Genomic DNA, 21967 nt, shown 5'->3' with positions numbered 1-21967 from the left:
AGCCAAAGTCAGTGGGAAAACAACACAAAAACAATGTATGTGTTTGTTCAATGTTTGTTGTTTCTGTGAATTTGCCTATTGTCATGTATTTTTTGCAGTAAACCTCTGTTTGTGTGTAAATGTTGGGCTGAGTGTGTGTTTGCGTTTTCAGTATTGTATTTCCCCCAATATGTGCGTCCATTCGTGGCCAACTACAGCAGCATGCCTCATTCAGAATGGGCTAAACGCTGCCAAAGAGGGCAAATTAAGACAAATGAAGAGAAGCGCATATTTATCCACATTCCCCCAGAATCCCTGTCTCTTTCCCACTTTATCCTGGCAGGAAATATTACAAAGCCTCAACATTGAGGCGCGAGAGTATAATGAAAAGCACATAAGCGTGGAAAGCTTTGCCTACTTTTTGTGTTGATGGCAATTAATTTTCTAGCGGCGGCGATCTCTAACGCTAGCCGCCAGTGCATGGGACACATCCTAGAAATGTGAACAGATGTCCCCCATCCAACATCCATCCACTCTCCCACTCGCTGGCGTATACAACTGAGTCTTAGGGCCCCATACTACTGCTCGCTTTCCCCCGGCTGAGAGGGAGTGAAGTTCAGAGTGATGGATAGGCAGCATGGGCTTTGACTCTCTGAAAATAACACAATCATGTGCTACGTTCACCTCTCAGGGTTATTAAGATACAGAGAGTGATGGAGAAGAGAAAGGGGGGGGGCGGCTTGACAGCCTCTAAATTGAGCGTTGCAGATCTGAAGTACCAGGCTCCTTCTGATGGCCTTTATTTGGTGCTTACTCCCTCTTTGGTGTGTGTGTGTGTGTGTGTGTGTGTGTGTTACTCCTCTTTGGTTTTTCTGTGGCACGGGAGTGAACGAAGGAAGGGAAAGGAGGAAAGGGAGAAGGGTTAGGTCGCATTTTACATTGACAGCCCTCTTTTTTTCATCTCCCTCTGTTTTTCTCTCACCACCTGGGAGAAGAGCCAGGGAGAGAGGGAAAGGGAGAGAGAAAAGGAGAAAATGAAGTGATTTGTGGAAGTATTGATCTCTGAGCCACGGTTATCGATTAGAGCGTGGAGAGAGATGGAGGGGATGGAGAGTGATGGAGAGCTTTGTCTGAAAGAGGAGCGAGGGGGGGGGGGACTGTCTACTGGGGCCCAAGAGCTGCTTTATATGGGGTTCTTTATAGGGCACCAAATTAGGGCACTCACAGGTAGGCGGGAAGGTCAATTCTTATAGGGCAATTTTATGGACCTGCTTTTTTCTTTTTCATTACCAAGAATTAATCTCTTCTTTCTGATTGTGGTAAACTACCAGGGGGGATAGAGGTTTGGCACTGTAAAATTCCATTATCAAACCTATCAAGTCATTTCAAATGGCAACATCTTACATCCAGAACCATTTTCACAGTCCTCTTTCTCAAACAAACTTAGTAAAAGCCAAAATGAAACAACACAAACCATACAAGGTTGAGCATCTTCCATCTTCAAACCACCTTAAAATTAGCCTTGTCTCACGATAGGTCTCATTCTGTTTCACTTCAAACAGAATGGTGAGTGTAGCGAGGCTACCTTAAAATTCCTTCTCTATCTAAAAATCATCCTTCTATCCTATTCAATCCCAATGGTGATTTGGAAGAGTATGGAGAAGTATAGGACTTTTATCCTTTTACCCAGTGAAAACATTTTTAGCACCAGATAGAGCTACAGGCACACTCACACAGAGTAAAGCCATCTGCCACTGGCTTGGGCCTTCTCTAGGAAGGACCCCTGAAGTCTCTCACCACCCCCGTTGTAGAGCCAGCATGGAGAAGAAGTTTCCTTTTCCACCCCTGTCTTTGTTGGAAACTGAGGGGAGTTGCAGAGCCATGGTGGAGATGAGGCTGTTTTTGGAGATGGGAGAATGCCTTTGGTCCCCATACATTGACACACTGACTGAGAGGCAGATTCCCCTTCAGTCTTTTCTCTTCAACATCCTCTCTCTCTTTTTCATGTAACATAGAAAGCTTGATGATGAAACACTGGGGGGAGAGACGGAGAGAGAGATGGAGCGAGAGCACACGAGCAAAATGGGAAATGTAGAGCGAGAGAAAACGTTAAGGGACAACGTTAGATTCCATGAGGCTATGGATCTCACCGTAAGCAAAAGCCCTAAAGCAACACGGCAACGTGTGTTTGTGAAAAGATACACACCATACCATGGGGAGTTATTTGGGAGGGCGTGGAAGATATGTTCAGATGGTGAGAGGAAAAGGGAGAGCACTCCTCTCCAACAACTCGGTGGATGAGTTGAATAATTGAATCTCGCGTAGCAGTGTGTGCATGTGGCAGGCGCCGGGGATTTAGTCATGTATATTGCATCACGTTGTCATCTTTTTAGAGCCGCGCTGCTCTCCACTTTCCTTTGTGCCGGAGATGAAGGGTGACAGGATAAGGGCCACATCTCCATTATTTAAACTGGGGACCAGGGCCCATCCATTCTGACTCTCACTCTCTCTCTCTCGCTCTCTGAGGTGTCCATGAGGAAGGCGTCCTCCCAAATCCCACTCTTCCTTCGTCTCTTTCACTCTCACTTACCTCTCTCTCACACCTATTCTCTCTTCCTCTCCCTCTCTCCAAATGCATGCCCCTGTCTTTCTCTCCCTTATTGTTCAGTCTCCTCCTCTGCCTCTCTCTATCTCCCTTTTTCATTCTCGATCTCCCTCTCTCCCACTGTCCTCTCTTTGTCTCACTGACACGCAGTGATGCAAAGTATCCCGGCAGCCTCATTTTGATGAAGAGTTATCACCGATGGGGTATGATCCCTCTGATACTACACTGTACTTTGTCACCATGAGCGTGACAGAACAGATGTCACAAGGTTCCATATTTCGGGCCTGATTTACTGTACCATTTGTTTGCACCTGTTATTATCAAAAGGGAATATAACAATGTGTAGAGTAAATACATTTAGTTTGATTTTTCTCAATTTGTATTCCCACTTGAAAATAACGGATGCAAAATTGTGTGCTGGTGCAGCACGCCAGGTAAATTTGATCCCATGGAATATTGGTCATAACAGGTTTTTATGCCTGCATATGACATCTTATGTCATGCTTATGACAGCCTTATGGGGAGGTTATCATGATAGAGTAGACTGTTGGAAACACTGAGAGAAAACATGCATGGTTCTGTTCAGGAGCAAGTTACATATTACGCGCCTATTTATACTGAACAGAAATATGAACGCAACATGTAGTGTTGGTCCCATGTTTCATGAGATCAAATAAAGATCACGGAAATGGTCCGTACGCACAAAAAAAACATATTTCTCTTCAATTTTGTCCACATCCTTTTTAGTGAGCATTTCTCCTTTGCCAAGATCATCCATCCACCTGACAGGTGTGGCATAACAAGAAGCTGATTAAACAGCGTGGTTATTACACAGGTGCACCTTGTGCGGGGGCAATAAATGGCCATTGTAAAATGTGTTGTGTTTTGTCACACAACACAATGCCACAGTTGTCTCAAATTTTGAGGGAGCGTGTAATTGGCATACAGACTGCAGGAATGTCCATCAGAGCTGTTGCCAGAGAATTTAAAGTTAATTTCTATACCATAAGCCACTTCCAACGTCGTTTTAGAGAACCGCAGACCACGTGTAACCTCGCCAGCCCAGTCCACATCTGGCTTCTTCATCTCCGGCATCGCCTAAAACCAGCCACCCTGACAGTTGATGAAACCGAGGAGTATTTCTGTCTGCAATAAAGCTGTTTTGTGGGGAAAAACTAATTCTGATTGGCTGGGCCTGGCTCCCCAGTGGGTGGACCTATGCCCTCCAAGGCCCACCCCTGTCTGCACCCCTGCCCAGTCATGTTAAATCCATAGATTAGAGCCTAATTGATTTATTTGAATTGACTGATTTCCTTTTATATGAACTGTAACTCAGTCAAATCTTTGAAATTGTAGCATGTTATGTTGATATTTTTGTTCAGTATAGTTGTATTTGATTTCTTCTGGTTCTTTGCTCTATCTTTTCTCTCGCTCTTTCTCAGTCTCCCTTTAACCTCTCAGCATCTTCTCTTGCTCTCTGTCTTTATCTCTTTCAACTGTCCATCTGGTCTTGTGCTTCTCCTTCCTCTCTCCCTCCAGCTCCCCTCCCTCTTTCTGTCTGGGTCTGGGAAACTGTGTGGGAGTGTTTGTTGTGCTGCAGTGTGTGCTTGTGTGATAAATTATAAGTTGATGCAGGTGTGAGCCAGGTCAGCAACCCCGGCACAGCTCAGGAAGCTCAATGAGCGGGAGGGGAATTGATTGGTCTTTTATGCGTGGAAATGAGTAAATACAAGCGCACACTCACACACAATCTCAGTCCAGAAGGGGAATGAAAAAGGTAATAGACCTTGCTCGTTGAAATATTGTTGTAGAAAGGTGGGAAAGAAAGTTTTTGAAAAGTATGAATGTCTGTTTGTTTTTTTTCTACGTCGTGAGCAGATGTTTACTCACTCACTCACTCGCTATGCTTTGTATGATCAATAAATGACTGCATCAATCCCCTGGGAGCTTGTAAGTAAAAGATCAATGGACTTTTTAGGCAGATGTATTCTACAGGCACAAAGACAATGTTCATCTGCATTTCTCCCGGACATTCTGGTGCGTTGCTGTAAATAGTGTTGTTGCTGAGGCGACGGATCGACACACAACTTTGGCGTACTATGAATCAGTTACCTCTGAATGCGTCACTTTCAGCCCTTGACATAACATCTCGGCCCGGAGAAGATATTGCGTTTAACCTTAGCATTTGTCGACAAAATGTGATTTTCAAAATGTCACGTGTGCTCCTTCTCCGGCCTCTAGGTCTCCAGGCTGCTCATTAGGGCGCACACCTGTCGCCAGCGTTATGCGCATAATGACACTTACCTGGTGTCCATCACCTCCTTGATTACCTGTCCTTTATATGTCACTCCCTTGGGTTCCTTCCCCAGTCGCCATTGTTGCTGTTTCATGTCAGTGCGCTGTTTGTGTTTCTTGTTTTGTTCATTTATTTATTAAATGTATTCACTCCCTGAAATTGCTTCACGCCTCCCAGCGTACATCCTTACACAAAATTAGATTATTCTAACCCAAAATGGAATCTAAGAGCGAGTGCTTAGGGGCCGATCCGGCATTCACTGGCGGAATAGCAATAGAAAAATAGCATTTTCCTAATGACCCCAACCTGCGAGTGAGTTGTTCCCATTTTGAAACCAGATGAAACAACTGGTGAGCAGAAATGCGTTAGTCAGTTCAGTTCTTTGTAAGAGCTACATCTGTTTCTCCTTTGTCATCAGTGTTAGTTTTCAAGGGGTCATTGTGCAGAAACAACTGTGCCACAATGGTCATGGCCTGGACAAAAGCACAGAGAATGTGATCAATCGCATCAATCGCACATTGATGCATTTCGTAGCGACGTGAATAGGTCAACACTGCACCACAACTGAGGTGCTTTTGAAGGCAACACAGTGGGCCAAAGAAGAGGGTCATCACAACGTGTCTGATAGAGGTTTCTACCTGACACCAAAAGATGTGTGGAACATCCAAAGCTCTCGAGCCTCCGACACCAGGCTTGATGAGAATGACAGCATCAGCGTTGACAGACTGGTCAAGTCTGACCTTCAACAGGAGGTCATGTTCTACCAACCACTGTTCCACTCCACCAAAGAAACACTAATCATTGTACTGCAGATGGAGCAACTTGCCAAAACGTAATGGTTTTCCTGGATGCAACCTACAACCTACAAAGTCATCACAGCTTATGGTTACACATTTGATGCATTAATCATTCAGCATCATGGGCGTGGAATTCCTGTTGCTTACTTCAGTGTATGTGAGGAGACTACAGATATGCTGGAGGTGTGCTTGCAGAAGTTCGAACAGGCTATCCCAGGATTTTAAAAGAACCATGCACTTGACCAATATGAAGGAGATTGTGCATTTTAGATAGAGATGCGGATATGTTTTCATTGAGATGTGTGATGTTCGACAGAGACCTGAACGAGGTCAATGCAGTCCGCAAAGTGTTTCCAGAGGGTAGCATTCTGGTTCCATGCCTTGCAGGTTTCTCAACCAGTGTTTAACAGAGCATTAATTAAAATAAAACATCCATTCATCATGGTTCGGGCACCATTTAGAATTTTGGAATTTGCTCTCATTCAACTCATGAGTTGAAATTTAATTTGAATTGGCCACACTCCACAAGATGTAGAATTTGAGTGACAGGAAGTAGAATGGGATTCAGTGAAAGATGATGGATATAATGAAAATATGCTTTTATCTTCTCCTCCCTAACAATGGGAATTTCACTGAAATCAATTGTATTTACTTGCATTCAAATTATAATTGCAATTCTGTATCCTGTTTACTACTTCAATTAAAATTAATTTTAAATTCAAGAATTTAATTGGAATTTAAAACATTCTCAATGTAATTATGAACTGACCCCAAACCTGCTATTATTGATATAGTATGCATTTAGGTTATGCATTTAGGCTATGCACAGATGGATGTCAAGAGAGACTGGGGCCATTTTGACAGGAATACTGTCAGTGGTTGCCATGAAGAATTGGACAACAGTAAGGGCACACAATATTCATAGCTTGTTTAAAGTTGTATCATGTAGTTTTGCCCTTTGCTGCCCTCTTCAGCAACACTATACATTTTAACACAACACATTTTCTAATAGAGGCAAATCTGGAAACATACAAAAAGTTCAAATGGGCATAAAGTCCAATGCATACTGGTCCTTTAACTCTAGAACCACTGGGCCTCGAGGGACCCCCCTTAAAGCTAATGAGCAGTCATTCTGACTGAAACATTCTAGGAGTGTAATTAATACATTTCATTTATGCTATCTCAAAAATCATCATTTGGTTGTGTTTATGAAAGCCTTGCATTAGCAATCGCATTTTTATTAGGTTGATACTGGTTGTTATACAGAACCAGTCAAAAGTTTGGACACACCTACTCATACAAGGGTTTTTCTTTAGTTTTACTATTTTCTACATTGTAGAATAATAGTGAAAACATCAAAACTATGAAATAACACATATGGAATCATGTAGTAACCAAAAAAGTGTTAAAGGAATCAAAATATATTATATTTGCCAAGAGAGATGACAGTCCGTCACTAGATGACAGGGTCCCCTAAGTGTTACGCGAAGTGGAACAGGGAAACCCAAGAGCAGACTCAGACGAGGAGACTGGGATGAAGTGAACAAGGTATTTATTGAAACACAGGGGGAAGATGGAGTGCAGGCCAGGGGAAGCTTGGGTGGGTTGCAGGAAACCAGGTGCGGAGGCTGAGGCTGGAGCGAGAGGGGTTGGCACAGGGTAAGCAGGTCCGGAGGCTGAGGCTGGAGGGAGAGAGTTGTTGAGACAGGGTAAGCAGGTCCGGAGGCTGAGGCTGGAGGGAGAGGGGTTGAGACAGGGTAAGCAGGTCCGGAGGTTGAGGCTGGAGGGAGAGGAGTTGAGACAGGGTAAGCAGGTCCGGAGGCTGAGGCTGGAGGGAGAGAGTTGTTGAGACAGGGTAAGCAGGTCGGGAGACTGAGGCTGGAGCGAGAGGGGTTGAGACAGGGTAAGCAGGTCCAAAGGCTGAGGCTGGAGGGAGAGAGTTGTTGAGACAGGGTAAGCAGGTCCGGAGGCTGAGGCTGGAGAGAGAGGGGTTGAGACAGGGTAAGCAGGTCGGGAGACTGAGGCTGGAGCGAGAGGGGTTGAGACAGGGTAAGCAGGTCCGGAGGCTGAGGCTGGAGCGAGAGGGGTTGGCACAGGGTAAGCAGGTCCGGAGGCTGAGGCTGGAGCGAGAGTGGTTGAGACAGGGTAAGCAGGTCCGGAGGCTGAGGCTGGAGCGAGAGGGGTTGGCACAGGGTAAGCAGGTCCGGAGGCTGAGGCTGGAGGGAGAGAGTTGTTGAGACAGGGTAAGCAGGTCCGGAGGCTGAGGCTGGAGGGAGAGGGGTTGAGACAGGGTAAGCAGGTCCGGAGGCTGAGGCTGGAGGGAGAGGAGTTGAGACAGGGTAAGCAGGTCCGGAGGCTGAGGCTGGAGGGAGAGAGTTGTTGAGACAGGGTAAGCAGGTCGGGAGACTGAGGCTGGAGCGAGAGGGGTTGAGACAGGGTAAGCAGGTCCAAAGGCTGAGGCTGGAGGGAGAGAGTTGTTGAGACAGGGTAAGCAGGTCCGGAGGCTGAGGCTGGAGAGAGAGGGGTTGAGACAGGGTAAGCAGGTCGGGAGACTGAGGCTGGAGCGAGAGGGGTTGAGACAGGGTAAGCAGGTCTGGAGGCTGAGGCTGGAGCGAGAGGGGTTGGCACAGGGTAAGCAGGTCCGGAGGCTGAGGCTGGAGCGAGAGTGGTTGAGACAGGGTAAGCAGGTCCGGAGGCTGAGGCTGGAGCGAGAGGGGTTGGCACAGGGTAAGCAGGTCCGGAGGCTGAGGCTGGAGGGAGAGAGTTGTTGAGACAGGGTAAGCAGGTCCGGAGGCTGAGGCTGGAGAGAGAGGGGTTGAGACAGGGTAAGCAGGTCCGGAGGCTGAGGCTGGAGGGAGAGAGTTGTTGAGACAGGGTAAGCAGGTCCGGAGGCTGAGGCTGGAGCGAGAGGGTTTGAGACAGGGTAAGCAGGTCGGGAGACTGAGGCTGGAGCGAGAGGGGTTGAGACAGGGTAAGCAGGTCCGGAGGCTGAGGCTGGAGCGAGAGGGGTTGGCACAGGGTAAGCAGGTCCGGAGGCTGAGGCTGGAGCGAGAGTGGTTGAGACAGGGTAAGCAGGTCCGGAGGCTGAGGCTGGAGCGAGAGGGGTTGGCACAGGGTAAGCAGGTCCGGAGGCTGAGGCTGGAGGGAGAGAGTTATTGAGACAGGGTAAGCAGGTCCGGAGGCTGAGGCTGGAGGGAGAGGGGTTGAGACAGGGTAAGCAGGTCCAAAGGCTGAGGCTGGAGGGAGAGAGTTGTTGAGACAGGGTAAGCAGGTCCGGAGGCTGAGGCTGGAGAGAGAGGGGTTGAGACAGGGTAAGCAGGTCCGGAGGCTGAGGCTGGAGGGAGAGAGTTGTTGAGACAGGGTAAGCAGGTCCGGAGGCTGAGGCTGGAGCGAGAGGGGTTGAGACAGGGTAAGCAGGTCGGGAGACTGAGGCTGGAGCGAGAGGGGTTGAGACAGGGTAAGCAGGTCCGGAGGCTGAGGCTGGAGCGAGAGGGGCTGGCACAGGGTAAGCAGGTCCGGAGGCTGAGGCTGGAGCGAGAGTGGTTGAGACAGGGTAAGCAGGTCCGGAGGCTGAGGCTGGAGCGAGAGGGGTTGGCACAGGGTAAGCAGGTCCGGAGGCTGAGGCTGGAGGGAGAGAGTTGTTGAGACAGGGTAAGCAGGTCCGGAGGCTGAGGCTGGAGGGAGAGGGGTTGAGACAGGGTAAGCAGGTCCGGAGGCTGAGGCTGGAGGGAGAGGGGTTGAGACAGGGTAAGCAGGTCCGGAGGCTGAGGCTGGAGGGAGAGAGTTGTTGAGACAGGGTAAGCAGGTCGGGAGACTGAGGCTGGAGCGAGAGGGGTTGAGACAGGGTAAGCAGGTCCGGAGGCTGAGGCTGAAGCGAGAGGGGTTGAGACAGGGTAGGCAGGTCCGGAGGCTGAGGCTGGAGGGAGAGTGGTTGAGACAGGGTAAGCAGGTCCGGAGGCTGAGGCTGGAGGGAGAGGGGTTGAGACAGGGTAAGCAGGTCGGGAGACTGAGGCTGGAGCGAGAGTGGTTGAGACAGGGTAAGCAGGTCCGGAGGCTGAGGCTGGAGCGAGAGGGGTTGAGACAGGGTAGGCAGGTCCGGAGGCTGAGGCTGGAGGGAGAGGGGTTGAGACAGGGTAAGCAGGTCCGGAGGCTGAGGCTGGAGGGAGAGGGGTTGTAACACTTAGTGGGACTATCACTTGTTTTTCAACATTACAATAACCCAACACACCTCCAGGCAGTTTAAGGTCTATTTGATCAAGAAGGAGAGCGATGGTGCTGCATCAGATGACCTGGCCTCCACAATCACCCGACCTCAATCCAATTGAGATGGTTTGGGATGAGTTAAACCACAGAGTGAAGGAAAAGCAGCCAACAAGTGCTCAGTATATGGGAACTCTTTCAAGACTATTGGAAAAGCATTCCAAGCTGGTTGAGAGAATGCCAAGAAAGTGCAAAGCTGTCATCAAGGCAAAGGGTGGCTACTTTGAAGAATCTCAAAAGTCAAATATATTTTGATTTATTTAGCTTCTTTGTTTTGGTTACTACATGATTCCATGTGTTCCATATGTATTCATCGTTTTATGTCTTCACTATTAATCTACAATGTAAAAAATAGTAAAAATATTGAAAAATCCTGTAATGAGTAGTGTGTCCAAACTTTTAACTGGTACTGCTGTCGATATGAAAGCAGTCAAAAATAGTTCATTACTGTTTAATTGTGTGCGTTTTCACGCAATGGCATCAGATGGATTTCATTTATCCCTTGACCTCACAGTTGACACAAATCTTCATAATTTTCACTTGCTTGACGCACTTTGACATACCGTTATTTGGTCGCAGTGCTTAGTAGTCTCCGGTTCTCTCTTTATTGTGTCCCCATTGTCTTGTCATTCTTCAGGGGAGGGAGCTCCCGTCTCATGTTGTTTATGCGGCCGGCCAGGTTTGATTTCTTTTACAAGTAACTTGTTTGACAATGACAGTCAAGTGACAATTGTCCATAGTGTCATGTCTCCCCTTGCCAATGTAAAGTTCCAGAAGCCTCATCACCACATACTCCGACACTCGCTCACCTGCTGCCCGATGTGGAGCTTTTCCCAAATATTGAAGGTAGTTTAGCATGTTAAGTTTGCGCACACTCTCACTGTGTAGCCTACTCCAAGTGGGCCAGAGTACAATAGAAGGGCCCGCCCTGTTCTTCATTCACAATTGGTGATGACGTTGTCCTCGCTCGTCAACTCACCCATTCACTCCCTTTCTCATACATTACTTCATTTGTTATACAGTATGTGTGAAATTAGTTTCGCAATACTGTAGGTTTAGGTTCATTTTCGAAGTGATTACTAGCTGGGCACTGTACTTTCAACTGTTGGGAGAAGGAAGGGCAACGAGGGAAATCCGTAAAAAAAATGGCACGCCCTCCTAAAACTGGTTATAACTCCAGTACAATTCTAACACCGACAGTGTTTAGAAAAATAAGGAGGGGGGCATGACTTTAGTAATGGCAGAGTAATACAAAAAATACAAATAATGAGCAGTCAAAATGACTGTTTTAGCGGTTGTAGTGTTAACTAAATGTGTATTAGTGAAAGATGATCACTGGATAAGCAATCAATCATTTTTTCACACTGTTGGCTGTTGTGGTGTCCTAGGGCTAGTAGGAGTCACGCTCTTCTGGTGTAAGGCAACAGCGCCGATCCAAACGGTGCTGTCCTTCAAATTAGATGTTACATTAAGATCTTGTCTTTCCTGGATTCCTTCCATCCTCTTATCTTCTTCTTAAAAGGCATTGGAGGATAGGATCTGAGGTCCCACCCTTTGGACCATGACCTCCAATGTGAGAACAGAAGAGAGCCAAGGAGAGAAGAGGGTGCAAAACATTAAGGAAAATCTTTTGAGATTCACCTGGAGATTCGCTTTTGGCCCTAGTCCATTCAAAATTCAGCACATCCCCCCTCCCTTCTCCCTCCTTTTGAATGAGCCCTCTGATTTTTCAATAGCGTTTCAGCAAGAGAGCCCTGCCTTGTTACCTAATAATCCTGTTTCCTAATTTGGTATACATGATTGCCTTTGGTAAATGTCTCCCTTTACATCCATACAGACAGACTACATGGACAAAACACAGCAGGGGGACATACATATGCCAGTTTCCCTGGTCAGAGAAAGAGGGCAGACACAATGTTTGTCAGGGTAAAACTAAAGAGAAAAGGACAAAGGAAATAGTATACCCTGTGTGTGTTTATGAGCATACACACCTTTTTTGCACATACAAATGTGAGTGCAGGAATGTGGTAATGTGCTGCACTTTGAATGAATGATGCCAGAGTGACTCGGCCTCTTTCATTTGTTCCCACCTTGTATGTGGTCAGACATTATGGAGCTCTCCAGGTAACACACTGTCGTTACAAAATGTTTGTGTATTATATGTCATTTGCTTCTTGATGAAATTGAAAGATGCCAGCATCGTATGGTGGGAAACGGGAGTGCCCAACCCATCTACTGCAGAGCTACTGTAAGGTAGCATCCAGCCTACGTGACAAACAAACTTTGATTTGATACAGTGTGTAAAGGCTTTGACATCTGATCTTCTAAAGTATGTACAGTACATACAGGTTTGTTTTCAAACTATAAATCAAATGTCTGTCTTCATTGATGTACATGATTAATGAAACGATATATTCCCTAAACCTGACTCATTTAAAGACATCAGGCAAGCTTATTTCAGTGTATTTTACCATGTAACATATTCTCGCTTTCTGTCATGTACTGGTCCAACACATTTCTGAAATGGCTGAGCAGATGTCCTCCCAGACCAATGATTGTGTTATTGTATATCACTTTTGAGTAAACAGTTAGTACTGTAGTGTATCACTATATAATTATATTGTTATTCATTGCATTAACATACATTTACTTGAACTCTTGCACCCCAGCAAGCCTTCTAACTGGCTTGGCCCAAGGGACAGTTATTTATTTAACTAGGCAGCTATTTTAAAATCTATAAATGTACTCGCCGACGTCCCTGCCTAGATCAGCAGCTTCGGCTGAAACAAAACAGCATTTAAGCTGGTAAAGTGAAGATAAATAATCATTATTGCAACCACCACAAAGTCCCTGAATCCATCAAACCTCTATTTCACATTTCAGAGACAATCCTTAACAAAACCCTCTGTGATCTTATTTGTTCTCTCTTTTCTGGTGAATAAAACTGAAATCGCAACCAGCTTTCTATGGCTTGTTTTAAAAATAGCGATATTTTGAAGATTATTACATTTTCAAATAACCGAAAGTGAGAGGTTGTAATCTAAATATAGGGAAAAAAAGGCCATTCTTGAACACAGGGTGAGACTTTCTTACTAATTTGCTTGAAAATTAGTTCAGATTCAAGTATAACTTTTGTATGACTGGTGCCTTCAGTGAGAGGTCTAATGCATTAATATTTAATAATTTCTGCCCTCCGAATTCAAATGTATTATATAAACAGGCCCTTCATTTCCAAATATAATTTAATATTTTTTGCTCATATACAGTTGAAGTCGGAAGTTTACGTACACTTAGGTTGGAGTTATTAAAACTCATTTTTTTAACCACAACACATATCTTGTTAACAAGTCGGCAAGTCGTTTAGGACATCTACTATGTGCATGAAACAAGTAATGTTTCCAACAATTGTTGTGAAATAATCTCTAATTCACTGTATAATAATTCCAGTGGGTCAGAAGTTTACATACACTAAGTTGACTGTGCTTTAAATGGCTTGGAACATTCCCAAAAATGATGTCATGGCTTTAGAAGCTTCTGATTGGCTAATTGACATCATTTGAGTTAATTGGAGGTGTACCTGTGGATGTATTTCAAGGCCTACCTTCAAACTCAGTGCCTCTTTGCTTGACATCATGGGAAAATCGAAAGAAATCAGCCAAGACCTCAGAAAAAAATTGTAGACCTCCACAAGTCTGGTTCATCCTTGGGAGCAATTTCCAAACACCTGAAGGTACAGTTATACTGAACTGTGACTGCAATGTTTTTTCATAAGAGACAGTTAACTCAATATCACACAGTCCCACTGTTGCAGTCCCACAGAGAGTGAAAAGAACAGTATGAAGATGAAATAATCATGCAACACATAGTGGAAGTAATACAATACTAACTGAGGTAAACACATTGTTTTTTACAAACAATATGACTTAATCGCGAACTGTCTAGCATCCTCTAATATCTAAGCAGTTCCTAGAATTGTCCTTCTTGTAATTTCTGTCAACACTGTCATACCTAACTATCCCATATCAGTCCACACACCCCTCTCTCACCAGTGAGAGCATGACATCATGTATTATGGATGATCGCTCCCCAAAACAGAGTGAGCATTACAAGGCATTTTTGTCCATTAAAGCCACACACTGGACATGCTTTCTCTCTCAAATGGGATGTTCTCCGTTGGGTAGAAAGAAATCCACCAGCATGTAATTTAAAGGTCCAAATCTAGCTCCTAAACCTAATTCTATCCCTACACTAATTCTACCCCTACACTAATTCTACCTCTACACTAATTCTAACCCAAAGACTAATTCTAACCCAAAGACTAATTCTAACCCAAAGACTAATTCTAACCCAAAGACTAATTCTAACCCAAAGACTAATTCTAAACCAAACACGAATTCTAACCCAAACACGAATTCTAACCCAAACACGAATTCTAACCCAAACACGAATTCTAACCCAAATACAAATTCTAACCCAAACACGAATTCTAACCCAAACACGAATTCTAACCCAAACACGAATTCTAACGCAAACACGAATTCTAACCCAAACACGAATTCTAACCCAAACACAAATTCTAACCCTACACTAATTCTATCCCAAACACGAATTCTAACCCAAACACGAATTCTAACCCTACACTAATTCTAACCCAACACGAATTCTAACCCTACACTAATTCTAACTTTAACCATAAAATCCCTAGAAATAGCATTTGACCTTGTGGGGACCAAGTAAAATGTCCCAGTTGATCAATTTTTGTTTGTTTTTTTGTTTACTATTATTGTGGGGACTTCACAAGTATAGTTAAACACACACACACACACACACACACACACACACACACACACACACACACACACACACACACACACACACACACACACATGCCTGCGGGGTGATCTGCCAGCTAAAAGTAACCGTATAGCCATTGTTCACAGGCACTAGAGGAGAGAGGAGCATTGAAGGAGTCTTGACATGGTTTTCACATTACTGACCATGTGCTGTCAGACTCCATAGTTGCACCTCTCATACTTGCACCCCCCCCCCACACACACACACACACACACACACACATACACACATGCCTGTGGGGTGATCTGCCAGCTAAAAGTAACCGTATAGCCATTGTTCACAGGCACTAGAGGAGAGAGGAGCATTGAAGGAGTCTTGACATGGTTTTCACATTACTGACCATGTGCTGTCAGACTCCATAGTTGCACCTCTCATACTCGCACCCCACCCCACCCCCCCCACACACACACTGCACATACACACACAAAATGCACACACGCTCTCTCTTTCGCTCTCTCTTTCTTTTCTTCCCCCTTCAACGAAAGAAAGACTAGCTCAGGTATCTGTCAGGCCCCAGTTCCTCAGGTGGTCTCACATTGAGAACGGAAGCCCACGCCTGTCCTCTCTCACTGTAACACAGACACACACACTCACCTGTCAATGGAGAGGGGGTAGAGAAAGAGATCTGGAAGCCCTCGCCTGTCCTCTCCCACTGTAACACAGACACACACACTCACCTGTCAATGGAGAGGGGGTAGAGAAAGAGATCTGGAAGCCCACGCCTGTCCTCTCTCACTGTAACACAGACACACACACTCACCTGTCAATGGAGAGGGGGTAGAGAAAGAGATCTGGAAGCCCTCGCCTGTCCTCTCCCACTGTAACACAGACACACACACTCACCTGTCAATGGAGAGGGGGTAGAGAAAGAGATCTGGAAGCCCACGCCTGTCCTCTCTCACTGTAACACAGACACACACACTCACCTGTCAATGGAGAGGGGGTAGAGAAAGAGATCTGGAAGCCCACGCCTGTCCTCTCTCACTGTAACACAGACACACACACTCACCTGTCAATGGAGAGGGGGTAGAGAAAGAGATCTGGAAGCCCACGCCTGTCCTCTCTCACTGTAACACAGACACACACACTCACCTGTCAATGGAGAGGGGGTAGAGAAAGAGATCTGGAAGCCCACGCCTGTCCTCTCTCACTGTAACACAGACACACACACACTCACCTGTCAATGGAGAGGGGGTAGAGAAAGAGATCTGGAAGCCCACGCCTGTCCTCTCTCACTGTAACACAGACACACACACTCACCTGTCAATGGAGAGGGGGTAGAGAAAGAGATCTGGAAGCCCACGCCTGTCCTCACTCACTGTAACACAGACACACACACTCACCTGTCAATGGAGAGGGGGTAGAGAAAGAGATCTGGAAGCCTAAGATAGATATGGGAACAGATGCTGCCCTCTCCTTCCACACACACACACACATAACAGAGCTGTGTGTTGATATATGTGTGCGTGTGTGTGCGTACATGAGTGTGTAGTGTTCATGTGTGCGCCTGTGTGTGTGTGTGTTCAACAGCAAGTGAGAGCGAGACAGACAGCTGCCGGGCTAGTCCAAGTGAACATACCCACTCGTGTTCAGCACTGGCAGTGATAAGACGTAGCTGGGGGAGATCTGTGGGGGGGGGGGGGGGGACTAAATAGGAGAGGCGGGGCATCCGAAGGGGCCGCAAGGGCCATCAAAAGCTCCGAACCAAGGAGACTCTTAAGATCAGGGCCCTCCTAAGCTCAGCCAGGAAGGACTATGCTTTGTCCTCCGTCAGTCTCATTGATTTCTATTCAAATCCACTACCTGTGAGAGTTACCTTCTGTTTAAGTCAGCTTTAGTGTAGTGGTATGGATGTGTGGACACTGGCCAGATAAATGATGCTCAAAGGTACCAAGCTGACGTCTATATTACAGGGGTCAATAAAGATGTAGGTATGTGGTGGATATTGTATGTAGCTCCTGTATTTGGAGTTGTAACGAAGCTGTTTAACCCATGAATATATCGAGTAAACTAGTCGTTAATTAACTCTGTTTTTTGTCAACTGTTATGTAGCTAAGGCCCTTCAACTTTCAGTAACGGCATTCTTTTAAGTGTTTTTGAACGGTCTGAAAGTTGTACTCCCGTTGGACATTGGGACATTTCCTCCCTCACAAATAACATACTGCATTGCTCTTTTTCTCTATCTCTGTCAAATTAAACATTCAAATCAATTCTAAACGGATCATTTTTTATTTCTCCTCAGATTGCAGAGGAATGCTATGCGGCTTCGGGTCAGTATGTGAACGTGATGCGGCTGACCCCTCCAAGACAGAGTGTGTCTGCAAGAAGATGGTGTGTCCGTCGGTTGTGGCGCCTGTGTGTGGCTCGGACTCCTCGACCTACTCCAATGAGTGTGAGCTGGAGAAGGCCCAGTGCAACACGCAGCGGCGCATCAAGTTGCTGCGCAAAGGACCCTGCGGTGAGTCTTGCTAGCTAGCACGTCATGCTAGATACAGTGCCTTTAGAAAGTATACCCACCCCCTTTTCCCCAAAAAATGGTGTTAGAGCCTGAATTTAAAATTGAGACAGTTAGATTTTGTGTCACTGGCACAATACCACATAATGTCAAAGTGGAATCATGTTAAAATTATTTTTTACAAAAATGAAAAGCTGAAATGGCTTGAGTCAAAAAAGTACCAGGGAGGTTTTCCAATGCCCCACAAAGAAGGGCACCTATTGGTCGATGGGTAAAAATACTGAATGTGTCTTTGCGCATGGTGAAGTTACTAATTACACTACGGGTGGTATATCAATACACCTCGTAACTACAAAGATACTACAGACCTCCTTCCTAACTCAGTTGCCAGAGATGAAGGAAACCGCTCAGAGATTTCACCATGAGGCCAATGCTGACTAAAACAGTTAGAGTTTAATAATGGCTGTTATAGGAGACAACTGAGGATGAATCAACAACATTGTAGTTACTCTACAATACTAACCTAAATGACAGTGAAGAGAAGGACTCATGTACAGAAGAAAATATTCCAAAACATGCATCTTGTTTGCAACAAGGCACTAAAGTATAACTGTAAAAAAACTGGCAAAGAAATGTTCTTTAAGTCCTGAATACAAAGCATTGTGTTTGGGGAAAATTCAACACAGTACGTCACTGAGTACTACTCTCAATATTTTCAAGCATGGTGGTACAGTAGCTGAATTTGCAAGGACTAGAGAGTTTTTTAGGATAAAAAGAAACAGAATAGAGCGAAGCACAGGCAAAATCCTAGTGGAAACCTGGTTCAGTCTGCTTTCCAATAGACAGTCAAATGACCCTTTCAGCAGGACAATAACCTAAAATACAAGGCCAAATATACACTGGAGTTGCTTACCAAGACGACATTGAATGTATCCTGAGTGGCCTAGTTAGTTTGAAAAGCAATGAAAAGCAATGATACACAACCAACTTGACAGAGCTTGAAGAATTTTGAAAATAATAATGGGCAAATATGATAAAATCTAGGTGTGCAAAGCTCTTTGAGACTTACCCAGAAAGACTCACAGCTTTAATCACTCCCAAAGGGATTCTATTGACTCAAGGGTGTGTATACTTATGTAAATATTTAATTTTCAATAAACGTTACTAAAAACATATTTTCACTTTGACATTATGGTGTATTGTGTGTAGATGGGTAATCCAGTTTGAATTCAGTGTGTCACACAACAAAGTGTAATAAGTCAAGGGGTATGAATACTTTCTGAAGGCACTGTGTCTGTTTCAGTCCATTGGCATCCCGTTAGCTACTACTGTTCAGTGTTGTGTACTGACATGAAGTGTTGTATTTACTGTACGGTGAGATCAGCTAACTATCATTACGCTAGCTACTGTTCAGTCAGTTTTGTCTACTACTACTGTATGGTCTATACGGTCCCTTATGTATAGAGAGTCCTAGCTAGCATTATGGTACTATTCAGTCTGTTTCAGTCAGTGTTGTGCTGTGTAGAGCTGTATCCTGATGCATTGTATAGTTTCTCAGCTAGCATCACACTAGCTACAATTGAGTCCATTGCAGTCTTTTGTACTCTTTCATACCTTCAGAATGATTCCTGCTAGCATTGCGCTACAGTACAGTGGTATGTTCTGTACCTCTGCAAGTAAAGAAGCTGTTATGTCATCACATAGATACAGTATTATGACAGGATTTGGAGAAACTTGCCATAAGCCTATTAGAAATGCCATTATGTCTTCTATCACAAGTTATACCAGCCACCAGATGACAAAACACCTCGACGCACGCTGTGTCTGTCTACCACGGTCCAGAGCCAACATATGATAACAGTGAAGCCTATTTGGCTCATCGTAACCACCACTAGTTAGCATAGCAGCACTAACCACCCCACTAGGGGTTTGCAGAGCTGAAAGCACAAAGCAATATGCTACAATGGGCTTTGTGTTGTGTTTTTCTCCCTCTATGCTGTCTCTACAATGCTAATCCATCAGCTGATTGCTGTGCTGGCTAGTGGCTGGCTAATAGCAGGGCCTGTGTGACTAAAGGGCTTGCCAGATAGAGGGAAGGAAACAGGAACAGAAACAGAGAGCGAGAAAGAGAGGAAGGGAGGGAGGGAGGGAGGGAGGGAGGGAGGGAGGGAGGGAGGGAGGGAGGGAGGGAGGGAGGGAGGGAGGGAGGGAGGGAGGGGGAGGGAAGAGAAAGAGGGAGGGAGGGAGGGAATGGGGAGAGAGAGGGAGGGAGGAAAGGGAGAGAGACAGGGAGAGAAACAAACAGACAACTGATAAAGAAAGACAGATAGATAAAGAGAGAGAGATATGGATAAAGAGAGAGAGAGAGAGAGTGAGGTAATTACATCAGCTAGAGGAACAGGCCATATACAGCCATCAAAAGGCCCATAATTATCCAGACTTACCCGCTGGGAGCACAGTGGAGTTCTGGGTAAAGGGCGATGGTGGCCTGTGGGGCGCAACTTCCACCTGATGAACTAGATCTGCATCGGGAGATTTAGTAACTATGCTGCTATTCACAAAAATAAGAAGAGCTGCTTCTGTATTGATTTTGACCAGTGAGGACTACGGTGTACAAGGCCCATATCCACAAAGTGTCTCAGAGAAGGAGTGCTGATCTTCAACAGTGAAGAGGCGACTCCGGGATGCTGGCCTTCTAGGCAGAGTTGCAAAGAAACAGAACTATCTCAGACTGGCCAATAAAAAAAAAAGATTACGATGAGCAAAAGAACACAGACACTGGACAGAGGAACTCTGCCTAGAAGGCTAGAATCCCGGAGTCGCCTCTTCACTGTTGACGTTGAGACTGGTGTTTTGCGGGTACTATTTAATGAAGCTGACAGTTGAGGACTTATGAGGAATCGGTTTCTCAAACTAGACACTCTAATGTACTTGTCCTCTTGCTCAGTTGTGCACCGGGGCCTCCCAGTCCTATTTCTATTCTGGTTAGTGGCAGTTTGCGCTGTTCTGTGAAGGGATTAGTACACAGCGTTGCTTGAGATCTTTAGATTCTTGGCAATTTCTCGCATGGAATCGCCTTCCTTTCTCAGAACAAGAATAGAATGACGAGTTTCAGAAGAAAGTACTTTTTTTCTGGCCATTTTGAGCCTGTAATCAAACCCACAAATGCTGATGCTTTAGATACTCAACTAGTCTAAAGAAGGCTAGTTTTATTGCTTCTTTAATGAGCACAACAGTTTTCAGCTGTGCTAACATATAATTGCAAAACGGTTTTCTAATGATCAATTAGCCTTTTAAAATTATAAACTTGGATTAGCTAACACAATGTGCCATTGGAACACAGGAGTGATATTTGCTGATAATGGGCCTCTGTACGCCTATGTAGATATTCTATAAAAAAATCAGCCGTTTCCAGCTACAATAGTCATTTACAACATTAACAATGTCTACACTGTATTTCTGATCAATTTGATGTTATTTTAATATACAAAAGATGTGGTGCTCTTTCAAAAACAAGGACATTTCTAAGTGACCCCAAACTTTTGAACGGTAGTGTATGTTAACGACTCAATCAGTCATTAATAAATCATTGTGTATACAAGGCATTAGGAGCTACTTAAGATACTTAGCGTTGATATGATTTTGAATGCAGAGTGTATATGTACACAGTAATTGGTAATATGAGGCTTTCAAGGATTAATCAAGTGTATTCATTTGTGGGGGGAAATCATACAACACAGAGCTATGTAGCTGCTCAGTCTGATTTATCCAATGCTCTTATCTATAGTCCCTTCTTCAAGATGCATTTAAAGTCTACAATGAGAGATGCTGGACAGCAGTTTAATCCCAAATGACAAACCCTGTACTTCTGTATATAAAAGAGTTCCATTTGACAGTTTCGCACTGAGAAAAAATAGCAAACTAGAAGATGAGAAGCGTAGAGAGGGGCGCAGCGGGTCAGGGGAAACTGGATGACAGGTTCTTATTCTCTTTCTCCACCCAATACATCTTGTCAGCACAGAAGGTCCAGGCAGCTCACACTGGCGGTTATTATGTTGTTGTCTGGGATGGTGGAGAGGTCTGCTGGAGGGAGGGAGTGAAGAGAGAAGTATATGTTTTATAAGTATATTAACCGGGTACTTTAGGTCCTGGATGCTGATTGGCTGAAAGCCGTGGTATATCAGACAATATACCATGGGTTTGACAAAACATTTATTTGTACTACTTGTTGGTAACCAGTTTATAATATAATTAAGGCACCTCGGGGTTATGTGATACATGGCCAATATACCACAGTTAAGGGCTGTATCCAGACACTACACGTTGCGTCCTGCTTAAGAACAGCCTTTGGCCGTGGCATATTTGCCATGTACCACCCTTCTAATTCAATTTGTCACATGCTTCGTAAACAACAGCTATAGACTAACAGTGAAATTCTATCTTACAGCCCCCCCCCAAACGAAAACAACAACAACAGAAATAGTCTGAAAAAATAGAAATGAATAACACATACATGTGGTACCAGTACCGAGTAGAGTAGATGTGCAGGGGTACGAGGTAGTTGAGGTAGATATAGGTAGGGATAAAGTGACTGGGTAGATAGATCATTATTAACAGTAACAGTTGCGTATTTGATGAGTCAAGAGACCACTGCAAAAAGGGTCCGTGTATCTATTGTTTAACTATTTAACCAACTATTTAGCAGTCCTTAAGGTTTTATT

The 21967-nt window shown here is 44.9% G+C and overlaps 1 protein-coding gene across 1 annotated transcript in view; it reads left to right on the top strand.

Moving 5' to 3' along the window:
* Positions 1–21967, top strand: part of LOC135527407 (agrin-like) — a 567339-nt gene that overhangs the window by 323283 nt on the left and 222089 nt on the right. The window contains 1 exon segment of the mRNA XM_064955939.1: positions 17034–17249. Within this exon segment, the coding sequence (XP_064812011.1) occupies positions 17034–17249 (216 nt within the window).

This window comes from Oncorhynchus masou, chromosome 33 (assembly GCF_036934945.1).
Source record: "Oncorhynchus masou masou isolate Uvic2021 chromosome 33, UVic_Omas_1.1, whole genome shotgun sequence".
NCBI lineage: Eukaryota > Metazoa > Chordata > Actinopteri > Salmoniformes > Salmonidae > Oncorhynchus > Oncorhynchus masou.
The sequence above is the reverse complement of the archived record's forward strand: the minus strand, read 5'-3'. Positions and strand labels throughout refer to the sequence as shown.